The sequence below is a fragment of the Apteryx mantelli genome, chromosome 22 (genome assembly GCF_036417845.1).
Source record: "Apteryx mantelli isolate bAptMan1 chromosome 22, bAptMan1.hap1, whole genome shotgun sequence".
NCBI classification, from domain to species: Eukaryota; Metazoa; Chordata; class Aves; order Apterygiformes; family Apterygidae; genus Apteryx; species Apteryx mantelli.
Window position 1 is genome coordinate 10237192 of NC_089999.1, and position 22504 is coordinate 10259695.

The window sequence follows — 22504 nt, forward strand, 5'->3', positions numbered from 1 at the left end:
TTTTTGGCATTGCTATAAAAAAAGTGTTTTCATTGCGCTCAACTTTGTTTTATAAATCACTCCAGTTCCAGAGCCTTTCCTGTAATTATCTAACTGGACACAAAGTGGCTGAAGATGGAAGTCAAAATAATTTGGTTAATGTATTTTTTTTTCACTCTTATGCCTATCCATCTGGCCGCCTTTTCCCTTACCAGAACAGTGGTCATCTAGGGATACGAGAGGAAGAGATAACAGATTAATAGATATTTTCATGAAAAAAGGAAAAGCTTTCAGGCACACAAGCGGTGAAGAAGGTATGACTGTTTTCCAGTTGCATTAATTGGTCACCCTGCAGGCCTTGCCTCCTATGTGTAGCAAAGAGTTTCCTTTGGCTATAAAAGGAAGTGCCTTGGGGCTGTTCCTGGTTCTGGCAGCGCTACTTTACATTTCCATTCTGTAGTCTACCCATCTGTAAATTAAGGCTAGTGCTTTCCTACCTCTCATTCAGGTTGTGAATGTAATAGTATAGAATACTAGAAGATACTAGAAATAGAAGATTTTAAGATTTTATGTCTGAAAGGGCATGGAGAAGCAAATTGCTTTGTGAACTATGCCTAAATTCAGCAAATGAAATTTGCTTTAACTTCTGTACTTCCCTTGGCCTACATGAATTTAACTGATCTTTTGTTTGAGAGTGCAGTTATTTTTCTTCTATGGTAACAAGGCTTTTCATGCTGAAAAGCACTATCACTATAATGGCAAACACCTAAAGTATTGACAAAATCTTAGTTTGTAGCTAGAAATGGCAGATATAGGGAAGTTAAAACCAAAAAGGCATCCTGACTCCCTGATCTTTTCTTCAGGTCGATATAAAGCAGACTGCAGACATATACATATATGTTTTAAAATAAAATCTTCTTTTAGGATCAACAGACTTGTTCCATGTGACTGTTTTGTAACTCAGCAGGGGGAAGGAGCAGGATGTGGGGTTTTAAGATGTTTGATCCTGTCATATCTCTCTTTAACATTTTATATCTTAAAGCACACGTCTCTTCTCCCACCTCTTTTTGAAAGTGAGGTGGTTCCTTTGTGTTTGTGCCACTTCAGCAAGCTCTTCATTCCCTTTTTCTCCATTTCCCTAATATTAGCCATACTGTTGTTTTCACCTATTAAATTTGAAATGTGCTTGTGTTGTAACTCATGGACTAAAAAAAGATCTGTATGAAGTTTAGACATCATCATCTCCCAGGGATTTTAGCTGTTGCTATAGAAGCCTACATTCTCTTTTGAGAGACCTTTCCAATATAAAGAAGTTGATACTGGGGGAAAGTTGTCATGGAAATATGCAGCAAAAAGAGAAAGGAAATCTCAATTTGATAAATGTTACATAGGCTTTGCTAGTTTAGTGAAGTGTCTTCATACCTAGAGATCTGATCCTGCAGAGTCTCTTCGTTACGTTCCAGTGGACTGCAACACTACATATTAGAGCCTAAAGAAATATATTATTTAACATTCATATATCTAGTTCACTAACGATACCTCTTCAACTCAGCTTCAGGTTTATCCAGATTCATGTTTACTCACTGCATTGTAATCTCAAAAAAGCAGCATGGCACCCTTCTTTAGGGTAGCTCAGCCCTCCAGGCGTGGAGGCAAGGTCCCTTTCTAGTTGAATCTGTGGCTATGCTGCACGAATGGGGCTCATCAGTTCCAGGGCATCGCACCGGGGGGGGGGGGGGGGTGGAGGCAGAGGGCAGTAGTATCTGCTGCTGCTGCCCGCATTTCCCTGTTTGAAGCAACCCTCTTGAGGTGATGTTGGTAGGCGGAGCAGTTTCTAGCAGCCTGATTCTAATGTGGGGTGAACAGTAGCACACGTTTTTATTATAATTCTGGCAATGACAACTCTGAAAGGATTGACAGAGCCACAGCTATTGAAATGAGGCTCTCGGAACAAATTTTTTAATGACTAACTCAAAACAGTTTATTTTGCAGACTTCAGTGCAGATTTGAACAGAATGGGTGTTCTGTGTCCAGCTAAGTGGTGGTACAAGCAGATCTCACTCCATAGATTTCTTGTCCACTTATACCACCACTAGACCTGGATCTCTCCTTTCAAGCTTTCTGTGTCCTTCTTACTAAAGCCTCTTGATATCTAATAGATGTGATTATGAGTGAGCTGCCTTTAAATATCTATTACTGGGTGTCACCATGGTAACTGCTGTAAGAGAGTTCCTTGCTGGTAGAAGGTTTTCAGCTCCATGAGTTACTACAGGGCAGAATGCTTAGGCTGTTGTATTCATGCTTTGAATGAGATCGCACACATTATCAAAGAGGAAAAATTATGTATTTCTAATTTTTAATAACAGTGAATGTTAATGGTACTGCAAGGAGTAAGACTGGTGATTCTGGAGTCTGAAGTCCTCAAATCAGAGAACAGAGGACAGTTACACGGGCAGTGATGGACCAAGCTTTCCCTGAAGAACATGCCTTCACCAGTGATCTCTTGCAGGAATAGGAAGAAGTCACTCTCCTTGACTGATCCAACACTTTCTATTGATGGTCTTTCTACTGATGCTGTCAACAAGTGAACTAATTAGTGTTAGTAGCTGTGAAGGGAACTGTATGAACAAATCCAAGGTGCTCTAATTCATGCAATGCAAGATAACCACCAGAAAGTAAAGATTATTGGTAACTTTTTGTGTGAGATTTGAACCAAATACTTAGGTAGTAATGGCTTGACTGATATATCTTTAGAAGTAATCCAGTGTATCCAGTGCAAGTTGAATGCAAATCCATTGCATTCATTATTCTTTAGACCCAGACCTAGGCTTCTCTCTGCCATTAACATCCAGAAATTTTTGAATTTTGTATTTAATTTGCAAATCAAATGTTTCCTCTTTTGTTGGAAATGGTAAATTCTTCCATTAAATACACATAACTTTTCATTTACCTCTTTCTGTCATCATCTTCTGATGTTTGCCTGACCTAATCAGTGACATATGCATGGGACAAGAAATTAGGAACTCCTATGTTGTAATTCCCTGCAGCCAACCGAAGCATTGTCAGAATTACCCCCATAGTTCACTAGATCAGTTGCACATTTATTTGCCCACTTTTGTCTTCATGTACCTAATGAAGAATGCAAAATTGTAATATTCCACTTGCCACGGGAACAGGTGGAGATCTTGAGACTTATTCAGTTGGGAGTAGAAAAACCTGAGCTGGGTAGTATATTTTCTCCTTTTTCTCTGTGTTCCCAAACTACTACTTTTTGCTCTAGGCCTTCAGTTGTTCTGCACCGGGCTGGCATTGTTAGTTAGGCACCTTCTAGAGTGACTTTCCTGCTGCCCTAAATTTCCTGATCCTCCTCTCCTTCCATCGTGTCTGCTTTCTTTTCCGAGTTCGTGTTCTCGACCAATCCATCCTCCTTTGCTCTGTAATGATAGTTGGTTCTATAGGCTTTTCTAAATGACAGGTTCACGAATCTCCCTCATGCTAACTCTTTATCACGTCAGAGGATTTGTTTTGCTTTTATTTGATTTTCTTTTCTTTCTGGTAAACTGCCCACAAAGTCCATAGGATACTTCTTCCTTTTGGCCCAATAACATGTTATCTTGCTTCATTACCCCTTATGTGAGTATCTGCTGAACATTTTAAATTATCATTTGCTTTTATAAAAACTTGGAAAGCTGAGCACCTGCCTATTCATGCACCTATTCCTCTCCATCTGTTGAGCCTGCTGGTTTTGGCCATTAAAGGTAAGTGATGCTTCCATTTGTACAACAGGCCAATTCTTTAGCTAGTCTTTATAAGAAAATGAGAGGCTGATTTATGTACCTGAAGGACAGGAGCAATTTGCATTCACTTTCTGGATTTGTGTGTGGGGACAACAGACATGACAGAGCTGAAGCAAGTGGTACTGTGTACCTATATGACAGAAAGAGTTCCATCCATCTGGAGGAGCAGTTCATGCTGATGAAGCACAGGTATTTTTTCTTACTTGCCTTGTAGGCAGCATGATCCGCATACGAAGATCTCTCTGCTGAGTTAAAAAATGCTTGTAATTTATTTTAGATATCTTAAGATTTTTATTGTGTGCCAAATACTTTTGGACTGACAGCTCCAAATCTGAAGTAATGATTAGTAACCAAAAAATCCAAGGATATAATTTTCATAAGAACTCTTGAAAGCAGAACCAGGATTTTAGAATGGAATTTCCTTGCATTATGTCATTGCATATTTCTTAATATTTATTATGTAACATTATAGTCAATACTGGGAGGATCTCAACTAAGCTGTAGCAATGATTAGTTGATTCTGTTTAAGTAACATGTGAAATAGATGCAGAGAGTAAGAACAAGACAAACTCTGAGATATTACTATATAGAGAATCAAACCTCACAGATAGCTTTTCTCTGAAATCCTGATCTACATTAGAGAGCTTGTTTGTCTCCAGGGATTTGAACTCCCTGTGCTTCATCATTTTTCTCTGTTAATTTGTCCTAGTTCTTGTTGCTGCTGGGCTCCCTGCAATGCACTCTGTATAAGAGGTATATCCTGCAGTTCTGCTTCCACTTAAGGACTGTCAGCAATTCAAGTATAAGTCCCTCTAAAACAAAGCTGACAACTCGGTTCTTTTATTTGCATCACCCTGAAATGCACAGAAAAGTTCAAAGCAGTGGGGCATTCTTATACTGTCTCGTTGGGTTTTTTAATTCTGTGGCAGTTTCGCACACATTCTTTCAGTTCCTAAATTTCCTGTACAGCTCTCCAGTGTCAGTGATCAGCAAAAATTTAATGAAATGATTTCTATTGAAAGTTTCTTACTGTTTCTAATAGATACCTGTTCTAATTCCTTTTCTGTTAGGTGATAAAATGCTAGCTTTTTAGGGATATGATCCATCTTGGACAATAAGGAAAGGGAGCAAGCAGGGTTGTGCAGTATTTTGCCTGTATAGGTAGTAGGAACTTGCTGTGCTACTTGAATATGGTAATTCTCTATGAACTGTTAATGAATGCTGCATTATAACCTATACAGCAGAAAATGAGCAGTGAGGAATTAAAGACTGGAGACACTCCCCTTCCACTAAATCTTTAATTTAGTCATTGAAGTACAAAGTTTCTGTTATTTATGGGAAGTCAATAAGACCACTGAAGGTAGATATGCCTCCACGCTTTAGGCAGAAGCATGGAGAATTGCCTTTTTTCCACGTATTTAGTTTTATCCTCCTTTTGAATAAGGATGATTCTAGTAAAGCTATCCTTGGTTTGTTGCTGTGCCACTGATGCCTAGCAAAGTACAGAGACATTTGAAAACTGCAGAGAAAAATAACCTTACTTGGTTAAATGTGTGCAAAAGTAATCAGATACTTTTATTTTAAATATATGAATTACAGCGTTTATGTGAATCTTCCATCACCACATAGATTTCCTTCCTCATTTTGCTCCATTCTGTGGATTGGGGGGGGGGGGCGGGGGGAGCATGGTAAATAGTGGTCTATTAACTCTTCTGAGCTCTATTTGGAAATGAGAGAAATACTAAAAAATGCGGGAGCCTCTTACAGACGCTTACTTTTAAAACAGTCTGTTTCCTAATTCTAATTTTTGACATACTTAGTGGCTGTTCCCTTGGAAATTCTAAAGTTGTTGTCTGGTGTTCTGAGATTTTGGCAATAGGCAACAAAGGAAGCTGGTTTTTTTGTCTCCTATAGCACTCCCTGTTCCATAAAACATATCTGTTTTTTTTTCCAACTGTAATGATTCTAGTCTCTTCCAACAAAAAAATATCTTCTCTAGTTGCAGATCAAAGCTGGTAGCCATGACACAGGCTGAGCTCCTCAGGTACATGAATGGGAACATGAAACCACATAATATTCTCCTAAATGTAGGAAAAAACTGAGTTCTCCAAGTCTGCACACATAGCTTTCTCACACTGGCGGAGTCTTTCTGGCAACAGTTCCAGAAGTTCACTTTTTATATCCACCCATTTGATCAGCATCATCTTGTTAACTGAACAGCAGTTGTTTTTGTCAAAATGGAAACTGGTGCCCATGATTCATTCTGCAAATGTCTACTAGCTGCTTGAACTTCCTGACATCTGTAGTGGAACTGAGAAAATAAAAAGAAGTTTACATCAGTTATGTGCAAAGAGGAGGAAAGAGAGGGAGTAAATACTGTCCCAAAGCCCTGGTCTGACTCCACTGATACCCACTGTCTGATGCAGACTTTCCTTTGTAATTACTTTTGGTTTTATAACTCCAGACAGTAACGCTCCAAGCCTTATAACTGAATTAAAGACTTGCTTTAAAAAGACATTGTTATTGACATAATAGCCTTGTTTATGGAATCTCTCACTTTGTAATTAAGGTTGTTGCATGCACAAAAGCAGTTAAATATAGCACAAATATCTGTAAATGCACAAGATATTTTTAATCTTACGTGTTCCTTCTATGAGTCTTTTTTTTTTACACTCTTTTTCAGTGCATTTGCTTTTCAAATGAACTATGCCACTACAAATTCTGCCTTCACATATTCCATAAAGTTGTCTCATCCACATTTGCTGTTGTAAAAGTGTGTAGGCGATGCAGGTTGCAATACAGAAAATTTAAGTTCAAGTGCAGTCTTTGAGGTGCAGGTGTATTGATTCTGTCAACCAAATGTACAGGTCAGGTATGAATCTGGCAAACTCTTTAAACAAAACTTTATATCACTATTTGAATTTTTCTTGGATCCTGGCTGTGTGAAAGTAATTATGGTTAAGGCCCTGGACAGGCCACAGACTTTCTTTATGACCTCAGCCAAGTTATTTTAGCTGTCTGTTTCTGGGCTCTTTGTTCATTAAATAGAGAGGGAATTTTTCAATTGAGAAGGTTTTGTGCTGATTAATTCTTTGGTTTAAGTGAAGAGATCAGATAATTATAACAATAAGTGCTACCAAAAAGCCTCTAAATAAAACGATGTACTGACTGATCTTGTTGTGTTTAGGGAAATTGTATAGCCCATCTACCAAAGCTGAAGCATGTTATGACTGTCTCCTCATGCCCAAGCATTTTTGTTCTTAGGTTTTGGTTAAGTTATATTTATCAAAGCTAAAAATGTCTTTGAGAATGAAATATAGTAGCTCTTCTTCCTTCTCCACTCCCTTTGTTTCAATTTTTTATTTCTCTTGGCTGAAGGATAGGAAAACCTATTGAGCTGACAAGGCTGCTCTCCCACTGAGCCCATATGAACTCACCAGCAATGGCAAAGAGACATACTGCTGCAGTCCAAAAAGTGTGTGTGTTTTTTCAAACAAGAAACTTTTTCAGCAGGGTGTATGCAACTGATGTTGCTCTCATTCACGAGTTCAGGGGCTTGCAATCTTTTGCTTCTGAGTCAGTATTTTTCAGCTGTTTGTTTTCAGTTTTGAAGATGGTCCATTATCAAAGTAGAGAGACTGACTTGCAGTCCCTACACTGCATACCTGAGTGACTTCATTGTCTATGCATGCATCACTGAATGCAGTGTCTCTTCCTTGAGAAGGAGAAACAGTTTGTTTAGATCAGAATATCCACAGGTATTTTGTTAATAGGAATGACGGAATGTACTGTCTTCTGATCTGATCTTGGATTTGTGAATAATCTCAAAAGCTCTAATTATTAGACATATAAAAATATGGAATGGATAAATTCTACTACCTGTGATCACACAGTCAGTCCTTGGGTACTTAAGTAACTGGCAAAGTAGCCTGGATAAAAAAAATGGTACTGTGGATATCTGTGAACTTGGAATAGCACTTGATATGACTGAGTGTTTAGGGATTTTACAGCTAATAATGTATACTTGACCTGAACATTATCACTTGCTGAGTAAGTAATGGCAGAACTTTTTCTTGTTCTGGTGTTTTAAGACCTGAAAGTAAGTGTTCCCACTTCTGAGGAATATCACAAGAAAGTTGGATCCAAAATCCAGACTCTTCAGAAGGGACTCAGTTTGGACTCGGAGTCCGTGTCTTGAGACTTAGATGCTCTACAATAATAGATGTTGTGCCAACAGTGAACTGAAAGTAAATTTACTCTTGGCATAATGTTAGCTTCCTTTAGGCCCCTTTGGCACCTAGAATGAAGGGTTGCTAAAGGGTGCAGTAAGGTTGAATTATTCAAATGCAGCAACTGTTTTTAGGGTCATATCATAAATCTTCCCTATCTCTATTATTATGAGACTGCCGTTGTAACATCAACATTGCTTATATGCTGTGTTCATACTGCTGGAAGAGGATCCCTCTGTGCAGTTCAGAAGACACTTCCTGATCTATAGTTTCAATCTGAATATTTTAGGTTAGAGATCTACACCAGAGAGTGAACAGCACCCTGTTTATTTAGAGTCAAACAACAATCCCAATTCTGAACCCTTTAGATTTCAGTGTTTCAAAATTAGATTTGAATTTAATTTCTATTTGTATCCCCTCTGTTTCCTCCAACTTTATCCTATCTGTGCCTGATTTATCTCTGTTAGAACCTCTGACCCTTTCCTTCCCTTTTCACAGATTAAATTTTCTTCAGGAAGCTTAAGAAAGAGGGACTGACTTTAACAATTTTCACCCTCTTGTCCCTTATTTGTTCTCTTCTAAATAAAGGACAGATTGACACTTCTGCTTGTGCAGCTCAAGACAAGTCACTCAGTCCTGAGTTACTGAGCTACTTCCTGTCGATTCAAGGAGCAGTATTCTCTCAGCCCTTGACTATATATCAGTCTGTGGATGCATTTTATACTCTGCCTTATAAATGAGTAAAAGCCTCTGTTTTAATGTAACTTCCCCTGCTCCACACACGCACACTTTTCACTTTTTTGAAGCAATGATGGATGCAAAGGAAATGTTGTAAGGTATCCTGGCTGAGATCACTGGCACTCTGGGAGAGAGATTATTAGTATAGATTATAAAAGCTTCTGGGAGCTGCTTCTGTGACTTCCTCTGAAAAAAAAAGTCTTCTTTTTATGACCACCTTGCCCTCCCTACAGTGTGTGTACTGCATGTTTTACTTGATTACACAGACTGGTCTGGAGCTTATGCTCTCTGCCCAATGTCCAGTTCTGGTCTTGGAGATGACGGGATACTGAAAGAAACTCCTCTGCTGCTTTATGGATGGAAGCATCTCTGTATTTCAGAGGTGGGGTACAAATGGTTTGCTTGCATAAATCCTTCTTGCTTTGATGAAAATATAATATTTCTCTTTCCCCTGAGTAAGCGAGTGTGCATATGTGTGTGCGTGTGTGTGCTGAATGCCAAAGCGCTGGTGAAGCCAGCTTGCTTCCGTATGTGAATCATTTCTCAAGCAGCTCTGTGTCTCGTTGCAATGTGGTTTTCCTCTCAGGGAAGCATTCAAGCCCTGAATTTTCAGTCTGGCTTGCACATGCCGTCAGAAGCTAGTGGGAGACAGTTTTCTTTTTAATGCAGAAAAGAGGACAAGCTTTTACTGTAAGTATTTTAATCCCTTTTATTTTTTAAGGTGGGAACTGCATTATTTCTAGCAGTGTTCTGGGATTAGCAATGTGTTCTTAGAGTAAACAGACCTGCCTTGCTCAACAACATTTGTTTGCAGTATCTCATTCTAATTAAAACTAAATTGTGGGAAACGCAAAAAATGTACATCGTAAACAATACTGCATTGGCAGAAAATGGCCTGGGGATGATTTAAAACCATTACAACAGAAAAAACATGTGAGCCTGTGAGAGCTACTGTATTCTCTTCTCTTCGGCTACATGGAGTTTAGTGACAGAGGGGTTGAAGCTGTCTCTGCGCCTGTTTCTGCTTTCTTCTCTGGGAATTTAGGATTGTGTTTCAACAGTTAAACCAAACAGAAGCACAAGTAGGCTTTCCTCTGCTACTGCATGCTCACATGGTCCAGTGAAGAAAGGGCAGAAAGGACCAAGCTGTTTAGCTGCCAAACCAATTTGCTTGTTCCTCTGTGGGCAATCGGTGAAAGCATCGGGGACATGCCAGACTGGTAGCCTCTTACACCATCATAGCAAAGAGCTGTTCAGATTCTCAGCAGGACTCTTTAACTGTAACGGTTTAACAATTGGCCTAAAAGATGTACTCTGGACTGAAGCTTGATCATAATAACAATAGTAATAATTATAGTCGGTATTTGCAAAGCACTAACATGCTACGTAAAGTTGTGCAGACGTTAACTAAGGCTTTGTATTTAGCAGTAAAGGATTACTCGTAGAACTGGTTTGAAAACAGGGATTCTCTATCCTCTTCTCTTGTATACAGTCTAAGTTCCTCCATGTGTCCCCTACTTATTCTTTCCCTCTCATGTCCTCTTCCAAAAGGGACTGTGTTGAGTGTTTCTCTTCAACCCTTTCTAAACTATAAACTGTTCTCTGCCATTGTAACCTCAGTTGGAGAGAGCATATTTGATTTGTTGAAACATACTGTCCTTTGTTCACACAAATCTACTGATAACTACAATAGGGATACCTCATACTAACACATGCACACAAGCACTACCTCTTCCCTTTCTAGCTCCGTTCTCAAACAATTTCATTACGCAGCACACCAAGGAGGATCTTTCAGCCCCTTAGTGGTCCCATAAGACCTGGTCATAAACCATTGATATCGTTGTTTAATCTGTTCTCTTCCTGTGCAATGTGAATATTTTTAAAATGCAGAAGCTTTCTGTTTTTTCTCACAGTTTTACAATTTACTAATGGCATCTTCTTTCCAAAGAAATCCTTCTGTTAGAAGTTCATACTGCTTGCCACTCGTATAGAAGTTCAAAAGTTCCCAGTTTATTGACTTTATTAAATGGTCTACATGGCACTTTAATGAAGGATAAATATCTCCTTAAGGAATAGCTTTCAGATCTCAGTTATTTCTCTGCATTGTGATGGATGGAAAATGGGAGTCAGGGAAACATCCCAGCATGTAGCAATCTGTGGGGCTGCTCACTTGTGTGTTGTGTGAGAGATGTTGATTTATCTCATTTTTACTTTGCTTTTCTATGGGATTCCTTTCCAAGGCACATGAATGATGTTTATTCATGTTTTTATCTTTGTAAGTCTGCTGTTTGGTGAATCATTATGATCCCATTTTTACAAATGAAAAATTAAAGCATAGAAAGATTATGACTTGTCCGAGGTAGTACAAGAAATCTGTGATGGAACTGAGGGTTGAATCAGGTGGAATCCCAAGCCAGTGCATTGACTACAATATCATCCTTCCTGGCTTTGAGAGGACAGGGAACCGACTTGCCTGTGCACATGATTAGCATGTAGCCACATGCTGTTCATCTCTCTCTGCCATTCAAAAAAACATGATCATTCCTTCTTTTTTTTATAGATGTATCTACCTCTTATGCTACAGAAAGATGTAATGATAGATAATTACCAAGGAAACCCCTTGTAATTATTTTTTCATTTCTTTAGCAATTACATAGCTCTTGCCCTATCTAAAATGAAACCTTCTTTTCCTCCTACCTATGGATTGGTAAAACATGAAGTGTTAACTGTATGTGTCACTTGCTTTGTGCTATATTCGCTGGGACAGTAATTCAAAGAACTGGATTAATGAGCACTAGCTACCTTGAAATGGTTCTAAAAACATTTTGTTCTCAACCTGCAATATACTGCACATAAATTAAACCCATTTACTCAGAGCAGAGGCATATTGGGGAAAGCCCAGAGTGACCTAAATCCTTGCAATTATAGCATGATTTTAACCTCTAAAAGCTAGGAAGTTCAGAATCAATGCATCAGTTTTACCCTTCTTTTATCTTTCCTTTGCCTTAAGTCTCCGAAGGGTGGATGTGAGCACTGTATAAAATGATACACTTTGTCTGCTTGCCGAACACCCAAGTTATGAGGGAATTGCAACTTGTAAAAATGCATTCTCCAAAGTCTGTACTGTGGAATCGCTGCAGTAGGTTTGATGTGACTTGATAAAACTGGGAATTAATTGCATAACCTTTATGCATGCATACAACCATTGCATGATTTCATATACACTGACCCAGACTGAGAACATGTTGCCCATGCCTGCCTGCCTGTATCCAAATGCATGTCGCCACCCTACCCCTACCTTTATGTGTTTTTTTTTTTCTTTTTCCTTGTGTACATCCATCAGTAATGTGATGAACATGATGCAAAATTACCACATTCAGGTCCACATCTCTGCCCTCAAGTTAGTGAAGGATCGTATCGGTCTTTTGTCCTTTCAACCTTACTAAGACAACGCTTACATCTACTTAAGAGAAGCACGATGGACTATTTACTGATAGCCAACATACAGTTGTGCTTCATTTAACTTTTTCAGGTATCATTACCATCCAGCTAGTAGTTGCCACTGTTCTTCTGGAGGGCCAGTGTGCATAAAATTGCAGATGGGTTGATATTGTTTCCTTAGCCCCATGTTGTTTATATGATCGGGGTCACGGGGAGGTAGCGTAGTTTCTCTTCTGAGATGTGTAGTGGTGACTGGTTAGATAATCAGTGTGAGCAAAGAGGAGGAGGAGATTGAATATCCATGTACAAACAGCATAATTTAAATTACTGGAAGAGAAGGTTCCCAGCCATTTCAGAGTACAGCTTTGGCTTGATCTTAAGCATCAGTCACTGTGCTGGATGACTGTTCCAGGTACTTTATCTGGTGAAGTAGCAAAGCTATATTTTTTTTTTTTCTTGTCTTATAAATTGCCAATAATGTGGAACAAGGACAAGAGAAATGCAGCTAAATAATTCTTTGTCCATATGCACAGATGAGGGGTTTGTTGTAAGTTCTGCTTCCTTTTTCACATCCAGCTGGAAAATGGGATCTAACTGAGAATAAAACGTTCATAAATCCAAAACTCCAGGGAGAATTTCTGTGGGGGCGGGTAGGCAGGAGGCCTTGCACTGGTCTCATCTATCCATGCTTGGAAAAATCATCAATGAACCTAATGCTAGCTAGTGGAAGAAAGGATTTTATTTTGATCAATGCGGAGAGTTGCACAGAGTCCTGCAGTTGCTGATCTGGAGTTTGGCAGTTGTGCTGGGATGGTTTAGGAAGCTGAGCTGATGGCCAGGCACCTGGCATTCATGGCTAGTTGGAACTTTTTTCACTTAGATCATTTCTGATGTAATTTACTTATCCTTGTAACCATCCAGGATATTTATTTATGAGTTAATAAGTATCCATTTTAGAGAATTATGGAAAAGGCACTTAAGGCTTTTCTTACTTATTTCTTAAACACAAAAGCAAGAACATGAGGTCCTATCTTCCCACTGTAACCACAGCTAAAGTAACTTTGTCTTTGGGAGATGCAAGGGAATTTCCGTTGGCTGTGTGGTTCCATCTGACACCACAAAGAGGAAGGGAGAGGAACTGGCTCTGTGCAACAGTTGCTTATACTGTAGAGGAAGAGCACCATGTGCCCTGTAAAGAAAACTCTCATCTGATCTCATATAAAAGCTTTCTTCTGAGGTTTTTAGAAATCCTAGAAAAGAGTTTTATATTAGGCAATTTTAGCACAATGAAGATGTTGAAGATGTGACCATTAAGTTATATCAGAGTCGCTGATGGTTAAATCCTAAAACTGGTGTTTTGTTTTGTATTCTTCTGTTGACCAACTATGTGACCGTGGGCCTTTATTTCGGAGTATTGTTTTATATCTAAAATTTAAATACATTTTAACACCTTACAAAAAGCACCTTGATTTTTATAACTGCTTAGCTGTATTATTATTCTACACTTTTCTGCACTCTGGGAAGTTTTTTTTTTTTCTTTTAATCGCCTAAGGCGCACATAAAACCAGTAGAATTTGCCCTGCTGTAGCACGCAGTCTGGACATGAAAATTTCCAAGTAATGTCTTGTCTCTTGGTAGTTTACCAGCAAAACATGAAAGTTCATCTGCAAATGAGATGGGAAAGCAAGTCTGCTGAGGTAGACCAGAGGAAACAGCTGCTCAGTGTTTGGGGTTAGGTTTAAAATTGATTCTCTGTTTCTGTGGCCAGCAAAAGTAGGAAGAACATTAGGGATGAGGTGTTGGGAAATAGGCACATCTTGTTGGTTTCTTTTGGGTTGTTATTGGGTGGAAGAGAGTGGTCTGGCTTGTGATTTTTTTGTTTGTTTGTTTTTCCTGTCCAGTCCTAATGAAAGCTAAGCTTTATACCAGCAAAAATCCAGCAAGTGTAATGGAGGACGATTGCATTGAGAGAGACTCAAAGACAATCTGAAAACAAGATAATGGAAACTAGAGGAAAGAGAGGATGTGTTAGATACAGAAATACTGCACGTCGAGTTGAAAGGAACGGAGGCTTAAAAGAAGCTGCTAAAGATGAGTAAAAGAGTAAAAGAAAGTTTGGGGTTTTTTTAATTGTTAGCCCGGTGTGATTTTTTACGTAGGTTTTTATCTTTACTATCTACCTTCAAATTGGCAATTACTGTATTGGACTATCAGCTTCCCTGCTTTGTGACCCTGGCTTGATTCCTGATATCAGCTAAGAAATCAAGATGAGTCATATGGAAGCATCTGTCAAGCCTAAAAATTGTTGTTTGAAATGAATTGATATGAAAGGCAGAAAAGAATTCTATTTCAGCACAAATGGCTATGCTGCCATACAGCTTCCCACACTCCAGTAGGAAATGCTTTATGGCTTACTGAACTTGTTAGGTATTTCTCTGTTCCAGTTGATAATTTGTCTGAAAATAGCAGAGCTTGATTAGTTTAGAAGGAAGACAATATAAGTGTGATTCAAATTTTACATGCCAAAAATCCAGAAGAGAATCATGCTTTGATTTCATGTGAATGTGTAATATGGGTTCTGGAATAGTCTAACCCTTCAATGTAACACAAGTAACTGAATTGCAGGAAAATGGCACTGGGAACTGTTTGGGTTTTTTTTGTTGTTGTTTTTTTTTTTTTAACCTGCCAAAGTCACAGACTTCGGTCCTTTGAGAGTCCTATCTGCAATACTGGTACTTCTGACCTCATTTTTCAGAAATGCTGGGCATTCACAGTTCTCAATGAACCTGCCATCTGCTATGTTGCTCTCTAGACCTAGTAATGAGTTTTCGTATTTTTTCTTCACTTGTTTTCCCAAAGCAACTTGAATGATTCTGCTTTAATTTGACTGCCTTGTTGAGTGAGTAGCATTACACAGACATGAACACCAAAACATAAATTATGCGAAGTACAGAGGGTATGGATACATTCTCTCTTCAACACCCCAAAAAGAATTTTCCTATGTAATTTCATTTCTGCAAGTATGTTAATGATTTTTATTAACTTGATAGAGTAACTGCTAGTTTTTCTGACTGTGAATTAATATGGCTTGCCATCACTTAGGATCAACCTATCTACTCTTTTTAGTCACTCGGAGTAAAATAGCCTTTAACGCCCAGCAGAATGTGTTTCCTAGAAGTGGAAGTGTTGTACAAGATTGATATGTTAAACTTTTGATGGATAGCCAAGCCTTGAGAGCCAAGAAACCTAGAGTTATTTCTGCCGATGACTGCCTGTGAGATTTAGGATAAATTCTCAGTCCGGTTTTACTAGCTAGAAAATAATAATTCCAGGTTGGTTCTAAAGATTTTTATTAATAAATGCTAATGGATTGTCTAATAAAGAAATTTCTAGGTTCTTAAATAAAACAATAATATTTCAAGTAAAATGGGTGGTCTTCCCACTGTGCCAGCTTATGCCAACTGCCAAAATAGTCCCCATCGGAATTTTCCAAATACTCTAAAAATGCCAGTGAGAAAGGATGAGTTATAGCATGGCTTGAATTTTTAAAAGATACTGACTCAGATGTCTGCAGGGAATTCTGAGGATTACTGAGAGGAAAAAGCTTTGTCTGGACCAGCTTTCCATTTTTATAAACTCTCCAATTATCTTATTTGCAGCACCTAATTCAGAGGAGAGAGATATTCAAACACCAACAGTTTTGAGTTTAAAAGATTAAAAAAACCCACCTGCAGTCTCATTCTGAAGTTTGCTCTCAGTGGAACTGATTTTGCTGCTCTGAAACATGTTTTTGGCATGAACTCCCATTTACTTCAACATGGGACTGCTTCTTATCTTCAATTTCTAAATGTTTTCAGAGTACAGCTCCAAGCAGAGCATGCTACAATGATTTAATTGTGGCCCACTATTGACCTGCTCTCGCTGATGCCAGGGAAAGACTTTGAATCTTGGGAGAGCGGCATTCTGCTTGCTTCCTAAGGAAAGTTCCCTGTGAAATGTGAAGGAAGAAATGAGAAGCAGAATCATATTGCTGAAGGCATTGCTTATAGACTCATCTTCAGGGAGACTGAACACAAGCGTGTTTCAACTGAAGCATATTGTGGCATAATGGGTGTAAAACTAGCGATTTTGTCATTGTATTTGCAAAACCAACTTGACTGCATCTCTTGTGGAAAGCTGCTTTTTCTGCTGTTTTTTTCTCTTTCAGATTTCTCTACAGGTAGCCTAGAAATCAAGTCATAATCTCTCTGGGGTCCTTTTGGAAGGAAATGCTGATATCTGTTTAAAATATAGTAGACTTACTTCTATCAGTGTATTCTAAAGCCACTGGGAGCCATTACCTGTTGGCAGCTTCACAGATGCAGAAATGCAGGGTTTGGAATATCGTGTGCAAAAGCCTATGGAACAATATCCTGTTACTGTAATTACAGTAATGGTGATCCCATTGCCAAGCTGTCATTCAGGACAGTTTGTGACAATGACAATGTGACAATTGTTTCAAAGTCATTTCTGCTAGCTCAGAAGGATGGTCTCTGCAAGCCAGTGTTCTCAACCTCACCCTGAAAAATGCTATCAAGGAAGCAGAGGCTGCCTTGTAGCGATTGTACTGCTCTGACAAACTGCTGCCTAGTTTAAGATTTGGGACGGAAGGGTACAGTATTCTGTCTTTTAACCTGAGTCTCTTCAGAAACTGCCACTGTTACCTGTGGCTTGTATTAGTAGCACTCAGTCCCTTACACTGTTTCTTTTTTCAGCATATTTGTTTCTCCACAAATATCTTCTTTTATCTTTCCAAACTTAAAAAATTATTTTAGTTTTTAATCATTCACCTATACTAAATGGTGGGCTTGAACCAACTGGATAAAGGCTGTATAAGATGGTTTATTTTATACAAACTATTACAAACTGCCCCCACACCTACTGTTTCTATGCAAGGATCAGAGAAACAATTTTTCTTAATGTCGTGTTTCCTGAATGCTAACTGGCAGCAGCTATCTTATGTATCTAAGCTAATACTTTGGTGGACAGTTCATTGCTGACTAGACAGTTAAGTCCCTCAGTGCATAATGAGCCATTGCATGATACTTAACTTCTGGGGTTTCCCATTGTTCCAACTGCCTGCAGCTTCCTTGAAGCTTTGTTTGTTTGTTTGTTTTCTTGTAATACAATAAATTGAATTTGGAGGAGAAGAAAAACTGATGTTGACTGTGTGACTGTATTTGCTGCTCTCAGCCAAAAAGAGCGGGACATTTTTTCTTTTTTGAACGTAATTTTATTTTGCACTCCTCCTGAAGCAGTACTTCTAATAACTCAGATGTGTGTCACCGAGGAATGAAAGCAGCTTAAGATGTGTGCGATCTGGCTTTATTCTTTGAAGTACATATAAGGCTTGTGGAAACTATTGGGCTCCCACTTCAGAGATTTAAAAATGTTGCCTACAGTGCTGGTTCAGGTTAGCCAATTATATGAGAAGCCTTTCCTCCATATTTTACAGTTGCTTATTCCCATATAAATACATAGAAAACTAATAAGCAATTTTAGTTTCATCTGCCTGATGTGGTAAAATATTATTAAATCCACATGGCACGTAATTCAGCTATCCTTACCTGATAAAGTCACTTTACTTCAGGCTCCTGGCTGCCTTTTTTGAGGTTTGTTTTAGCACCTCCTCCTTTTACATCTAATATCATAGTCTAACAAACCTACCACTCCACTGGAACTCTATAATGCAATGGATGACTCAAGATTAAATTCTTCCGGATATCAAGAAAGAAGCATCTGTGCAGCTCACAGCAGGAAAGTATGAGATACAGTTATGAAGAAATCCAGAGGGAATAATGAGGCAAAAATGCTTGTGCAACCACTGGATCTGCAAAAAACAAAATCTGCATAATTTGGTGATCTAATCAGTGAGATAGTTTGCATGTGCAGTTGCTTGTTCATCCATATAAATACTGTGAACCATATGCCTGTTTAAAAAATACTTTATTAAATATACATAAAGCACCAAGGATTGTTAAGGTAAATCATGAACTGTGGGAACTCTTAACATTATTATCTATTGTTATATAGCTTACGTATCTGTCAATGCTTTAGAAAAAGTCAAGTGATCAGCATAACCCCCAACAAAGACTGTGCTGTTTTCTCCTCTAATGAGATCAGTTGATGGCTCCATACGTATGTGTTAAGAATTTTAATGGATTAATGAATATACTTAGTAAAAATAAATAAATAAGTGTCAGTAGTTCTTAGGAGCTGACAGGTTAGAGCTGCAGAGAAAGTAGACAGCCCTGCCCGCAAATGCACCAAGGATGAATACAGGAAAGGTCACTTGCTACCTTTGTTCTCCATGGAGTAGCCGCAGAGCACCTGACATGCCCTGGTGCCCCTGCGCAGCAAACCCCTCCTTACACGGACCAGCGCGGCACCTGGCAGGGGCTGTCAGTTCTGAATATGAGTCGACCCCAAACAGATTTGTTTCCCATGAGTTCAGTGAGTGTTCTTATTTGCGAATGTGAAATAATGGGTAAAGCAAATTGTGAGATAAAAAAATGTAACCTAAGCCTTTCTACTCATTCAGCCAGGAAGAAATTCTGATTTTTTCTCTCTGTCAAAAGGTTACTGTCCAAGTTCACACTGGTCTATTTGGACTCTTAGGTGACAAAACAACATACTTACTGTTAGCGCGTTCCCCTAGCTGAGACAACTAGGTTGATCCCTTTGTACATTTTGCTTACCTGTATAACAGTCAAGAAACAAATCAGCTTTTGCCTACACAAGACTGATAGGCAGCTACATCCTGTGTCTATTTTAGAAAATGAGGCTGCAGAACAAAAATGTTGATCATACTGAAGGGGGGAGGGGAGGAGACATCAGGCAATCTCCACCCCCTTGCACTCCCACCCCAGCAATGCCTGGGGGGACTTACAAAAAAACAAATTACTTATTTGCTCCTGGTTTGAATGGGGCCATGGCTGCTGAAAGTTTTTATAGATTTAGATCTAAGAGAGTTGAACTAGCTATTTATCTAGCAGCAGTCTACCTACTAAGGGAAACGGATTAGTTGTTCTTGCTGGCAGATTGAATTTATTCAGCTAAATCCAAAAAAAGAAACTCACTTCTACTTACTGATTCCTGGCAGGATTTATCTGTTGCATAAGCTTATCTCTGAGGAATACTGGATCTACTTTTTTTTCTTTCCAAGGAAGTCGATATTTTTTGCCATGTTTTGTAAATCTTGGTATTGTGAAACATCTTTTTATCACTGTAGCAACATCAGCTGCTACTTCTCTAGAAGAATTTGATAAAGATATAACGTTTTCCGTACAACGAGGCAACTTGCTTCTCATATGACTTCTTTTAAAGTGAATGCTGTTTCAGTTGAAGATGCTGGATCTGACAGTAAGAGAGTTTTCTTTTTTTGCCGACGATATCTTGAATTGGTGTGGATTTTTGCACTTAAATGTTCTCAGTGATTCTTTCATTGTGCTCCAGCATTCGTGGGTGTTCTGCCTGTGGCTGATAAGAGGTCTCTGACTTACACAGTCCTTGTTCTTCCTAAGGTTGTTAAAATCTCGAATTTTTATGCTATAGATACCTGTCTGTTAGCAGTGCATAAACAAACTAATTTAGTATAAGAAGAGGTAAGGGACAGTTCTAAACTATTGATGATTTCTGTTTGTTGCTGACCTGACCTGAACCTGTCATGACCACGCTTCTGTGTCTTCAGGCAGTGCAGTCCACAGCTTCTAAGTATGGGTGAAAAACTTCTTCTGCCTAAGCGTTTTCCTTTGCAGAAAAAAAAGCAAAACTGGAAAGAAATCTAGATTCTGAATTTAAAATTTACTGATGTTTAAAGCATTTGGTGACTTGGAATTTGACTTGTAAGTATCTTTAATGAGGACATGTGTTTTTGGTGGGGAACCCAAGCATGTGTTGTTACACCGTATTTATATGAAACAGAGAATATATTGAGGGAGTCCTTTGTCCATTGCAAAAAGTCATCATTTTGTCTCTTAGTACCATGTTGTTGAACCAAAAGGGCAAGACCCGTTTTGTGAGTCTGAAGATCTTATACTAAGAATAAGGAAGATGATGCTTTAATTTATACCTCTTTTCAGTCTGAGAGGAGCAATTTATTTGCATAACATGGAACAGATTGCAAGTCCATCCCTTCTCTCTTTTTTTAATATCAGACTTAGAGTTGATTGAACATCCCGACAAAAATCACTGTTCCCTCTGCATTGTTTCATGTTACCAGTCAGTGTTAAAAATCTAAGTGGCTACAGCCCACTTTGTGGGATTCTCTAGGCTGAGTTTTGACATGTATGAGAGTGGAAAGAAAGTTTAGCATGTCCTTTTTAGCCCTTTAAACTGATGCCAGGTATCTCTGCTTCTCTGTTTAGTGTTCAGCTGCTATGAAGTCTATTTTTTCATATATATCTTTTTTTTTTTTTTTTTTTTTAAAGTAATTGCAGATTTAATTATTTGGAAAGAAAATGAAGAGCACTGCCAGGCCTTGGAGTGCAATGGCAAAGCAAGGGAGTCATGGGGTTGACCGAGCAAAATCGCTTTCCACCACCTCAACAGGAATGAAGACCTCCAAGTCCTCAACTTCACTTGCCTTTGAATCTCGGCTCAGCAAGGTACTAACCAGTGACACCTGTGCAAGCAGTGCAGCCTGGTTCCAAGTTAAAGCTTTGGTTTAGTCCTGGAACATCACAACACTTTGAGGTTTGGAGTGGGCTCAGCCACTTTGTTAAGCACAGGGAGATTGTATGGTAGTGTGCTGTATATTAGATTAATGTACATTTCTGAAAATATCTTGTATGTGGTAGAGGAGACACTGTAGCTATACAAGGCATGAGTGGGTTCTGTTTCAGTCTGTGTGCCAAGGAATTGCCTTAACTTTGACGACTGAGAAAAATAAATGACATTCTTAGCTCAACTGATAGTAACACATGTAAAGAAATTCAAAGGGATTTATTAATGGACATAAAGAATTCCTAAAAATCTATGCTTTTCTTCCATCAAGGCAAAATATATTAACAAAAAATATTCCATGCAAAGGAACACAAGCATTTTATGAAGCCTATCTTTCCACATAGACATCTTTCAAAAATAGCAGAAACTTCTGCCAAAGTAGTGTTTTTAAGAAAACAGAGTAATACACCTGAAATGCTGTTGCATCTGTATGTTTGTAGCCAGCAAACAAAAATAACCTTATGGTCCAAATACAGACCAAGATAACAGTGGTGAAAAGAGAGTCCAAGCTTCCTGTTTATAACTGTTTTTCAATAGTAAAGCTTGGTAAACAATACATAACAAGGTACAGCATTTTAATCAACAGGAAATTTAATGATCATTAATCTTCACAGCTTCTCAAGCAAAGGATTAATTTACTTAACTTGCTTTGCAGGCTCCTAGGTGCTCCAAGCATCTTATCAATAGGATATTTCAGTCTAGGGCTCCAAGCAAGCTATGACTGTCATTGAAATATTTGCTCTGTGGGTGAGGCAAGCATCTCTGAGGGAATGCTATTGAAGTGGCTAATGCAGGAAAGCTAGGGAAGCTGATATGGCTGATTTGTGTATGGTGTTAAATATAGACGGTTGTCTTTCTAATTACAGCTAAAATCTTCACATTCTTGTTCATCTGCAAATGCAGGATCATCAATGTAGTCTTCCTTGAAGAAGCAGAGTTAGAAAGAGGTAGGAAGTTCTGCTGTGAAAGAGAGCATATTGAAAAAGCCACTTTAGAGAGACTGCAGAGGGCCTTTTCTAAAGGTCAGAAAGTCAGATTGTTCTGTTTTGCTCTTAAGAGTGAGCTGGCAAAAGCTCTGCCAGAAGGCAAAACGTTAGATGTCTGGTTTCCTGGAGCAGATCAACGCTTTGGCTATTGAAACTTCTGCGCTCACGGGGTCCAGGAAACCACAGACTCTGAGTCAGAGGAAGGGATGAAAGGGAGAAAGAATTGGAGTTGAGAGAGAGATTTCATTTTGCTCAAAGATCTTTACATTCAGGAACCACTAAATAGGGAGTATGCATGTTGTGTGCGCCCTTTTCACTTAACTTGAGCAGTGGTTTTCAGCCTGTGGTTCATGGACCCTCTGGGCGTCACTGGACAGCTTCTAAGGAAGTGGGTTTTGATCTGTAGTAACTGTTAAGGTATCCGCAAACTGAAAAACACTGAAAAGCACTGCTCTAAAGAGACTCCACAGAGCCTTGGTCTTTTAAAATGCTTAAAATATTTCTCTTCAGGATAGTAATTAGAGGCTGTTAGGGAGGCACACAAATAGGAAAGCAGCTGACCAAATTCTGA

General features: G+C 38.8%; 1 protein-coding gene across 1 annotated transcript in view; it reads left to right on the plus strand.

The window, feature by feature from the left end:
• Positions 1-9401: 9401 nt before the first annotated feature.
• SPECC1 (sperm antigen with calponin homology and coiled-coil domains 1) overlaps positions 9402-22504 on the plus strand; it is an 84507-nt gene continuing 71404 nt past the window's right edge. Inside the window, exons 1-2 of the mRNA XM_013953885.2 lie at positions 9402-9433; positions 20653-20829. Of these exons, the coding sequence (XP_013809339.2) occupies positions 20683-20829 (147 nt within the window). The 5' untranslated portion in view covers positions 9402-9433; positions 20653-20682. The remainder of the gene's footprint in view (positions 9434-20652; positions 20830-22504) is intronic.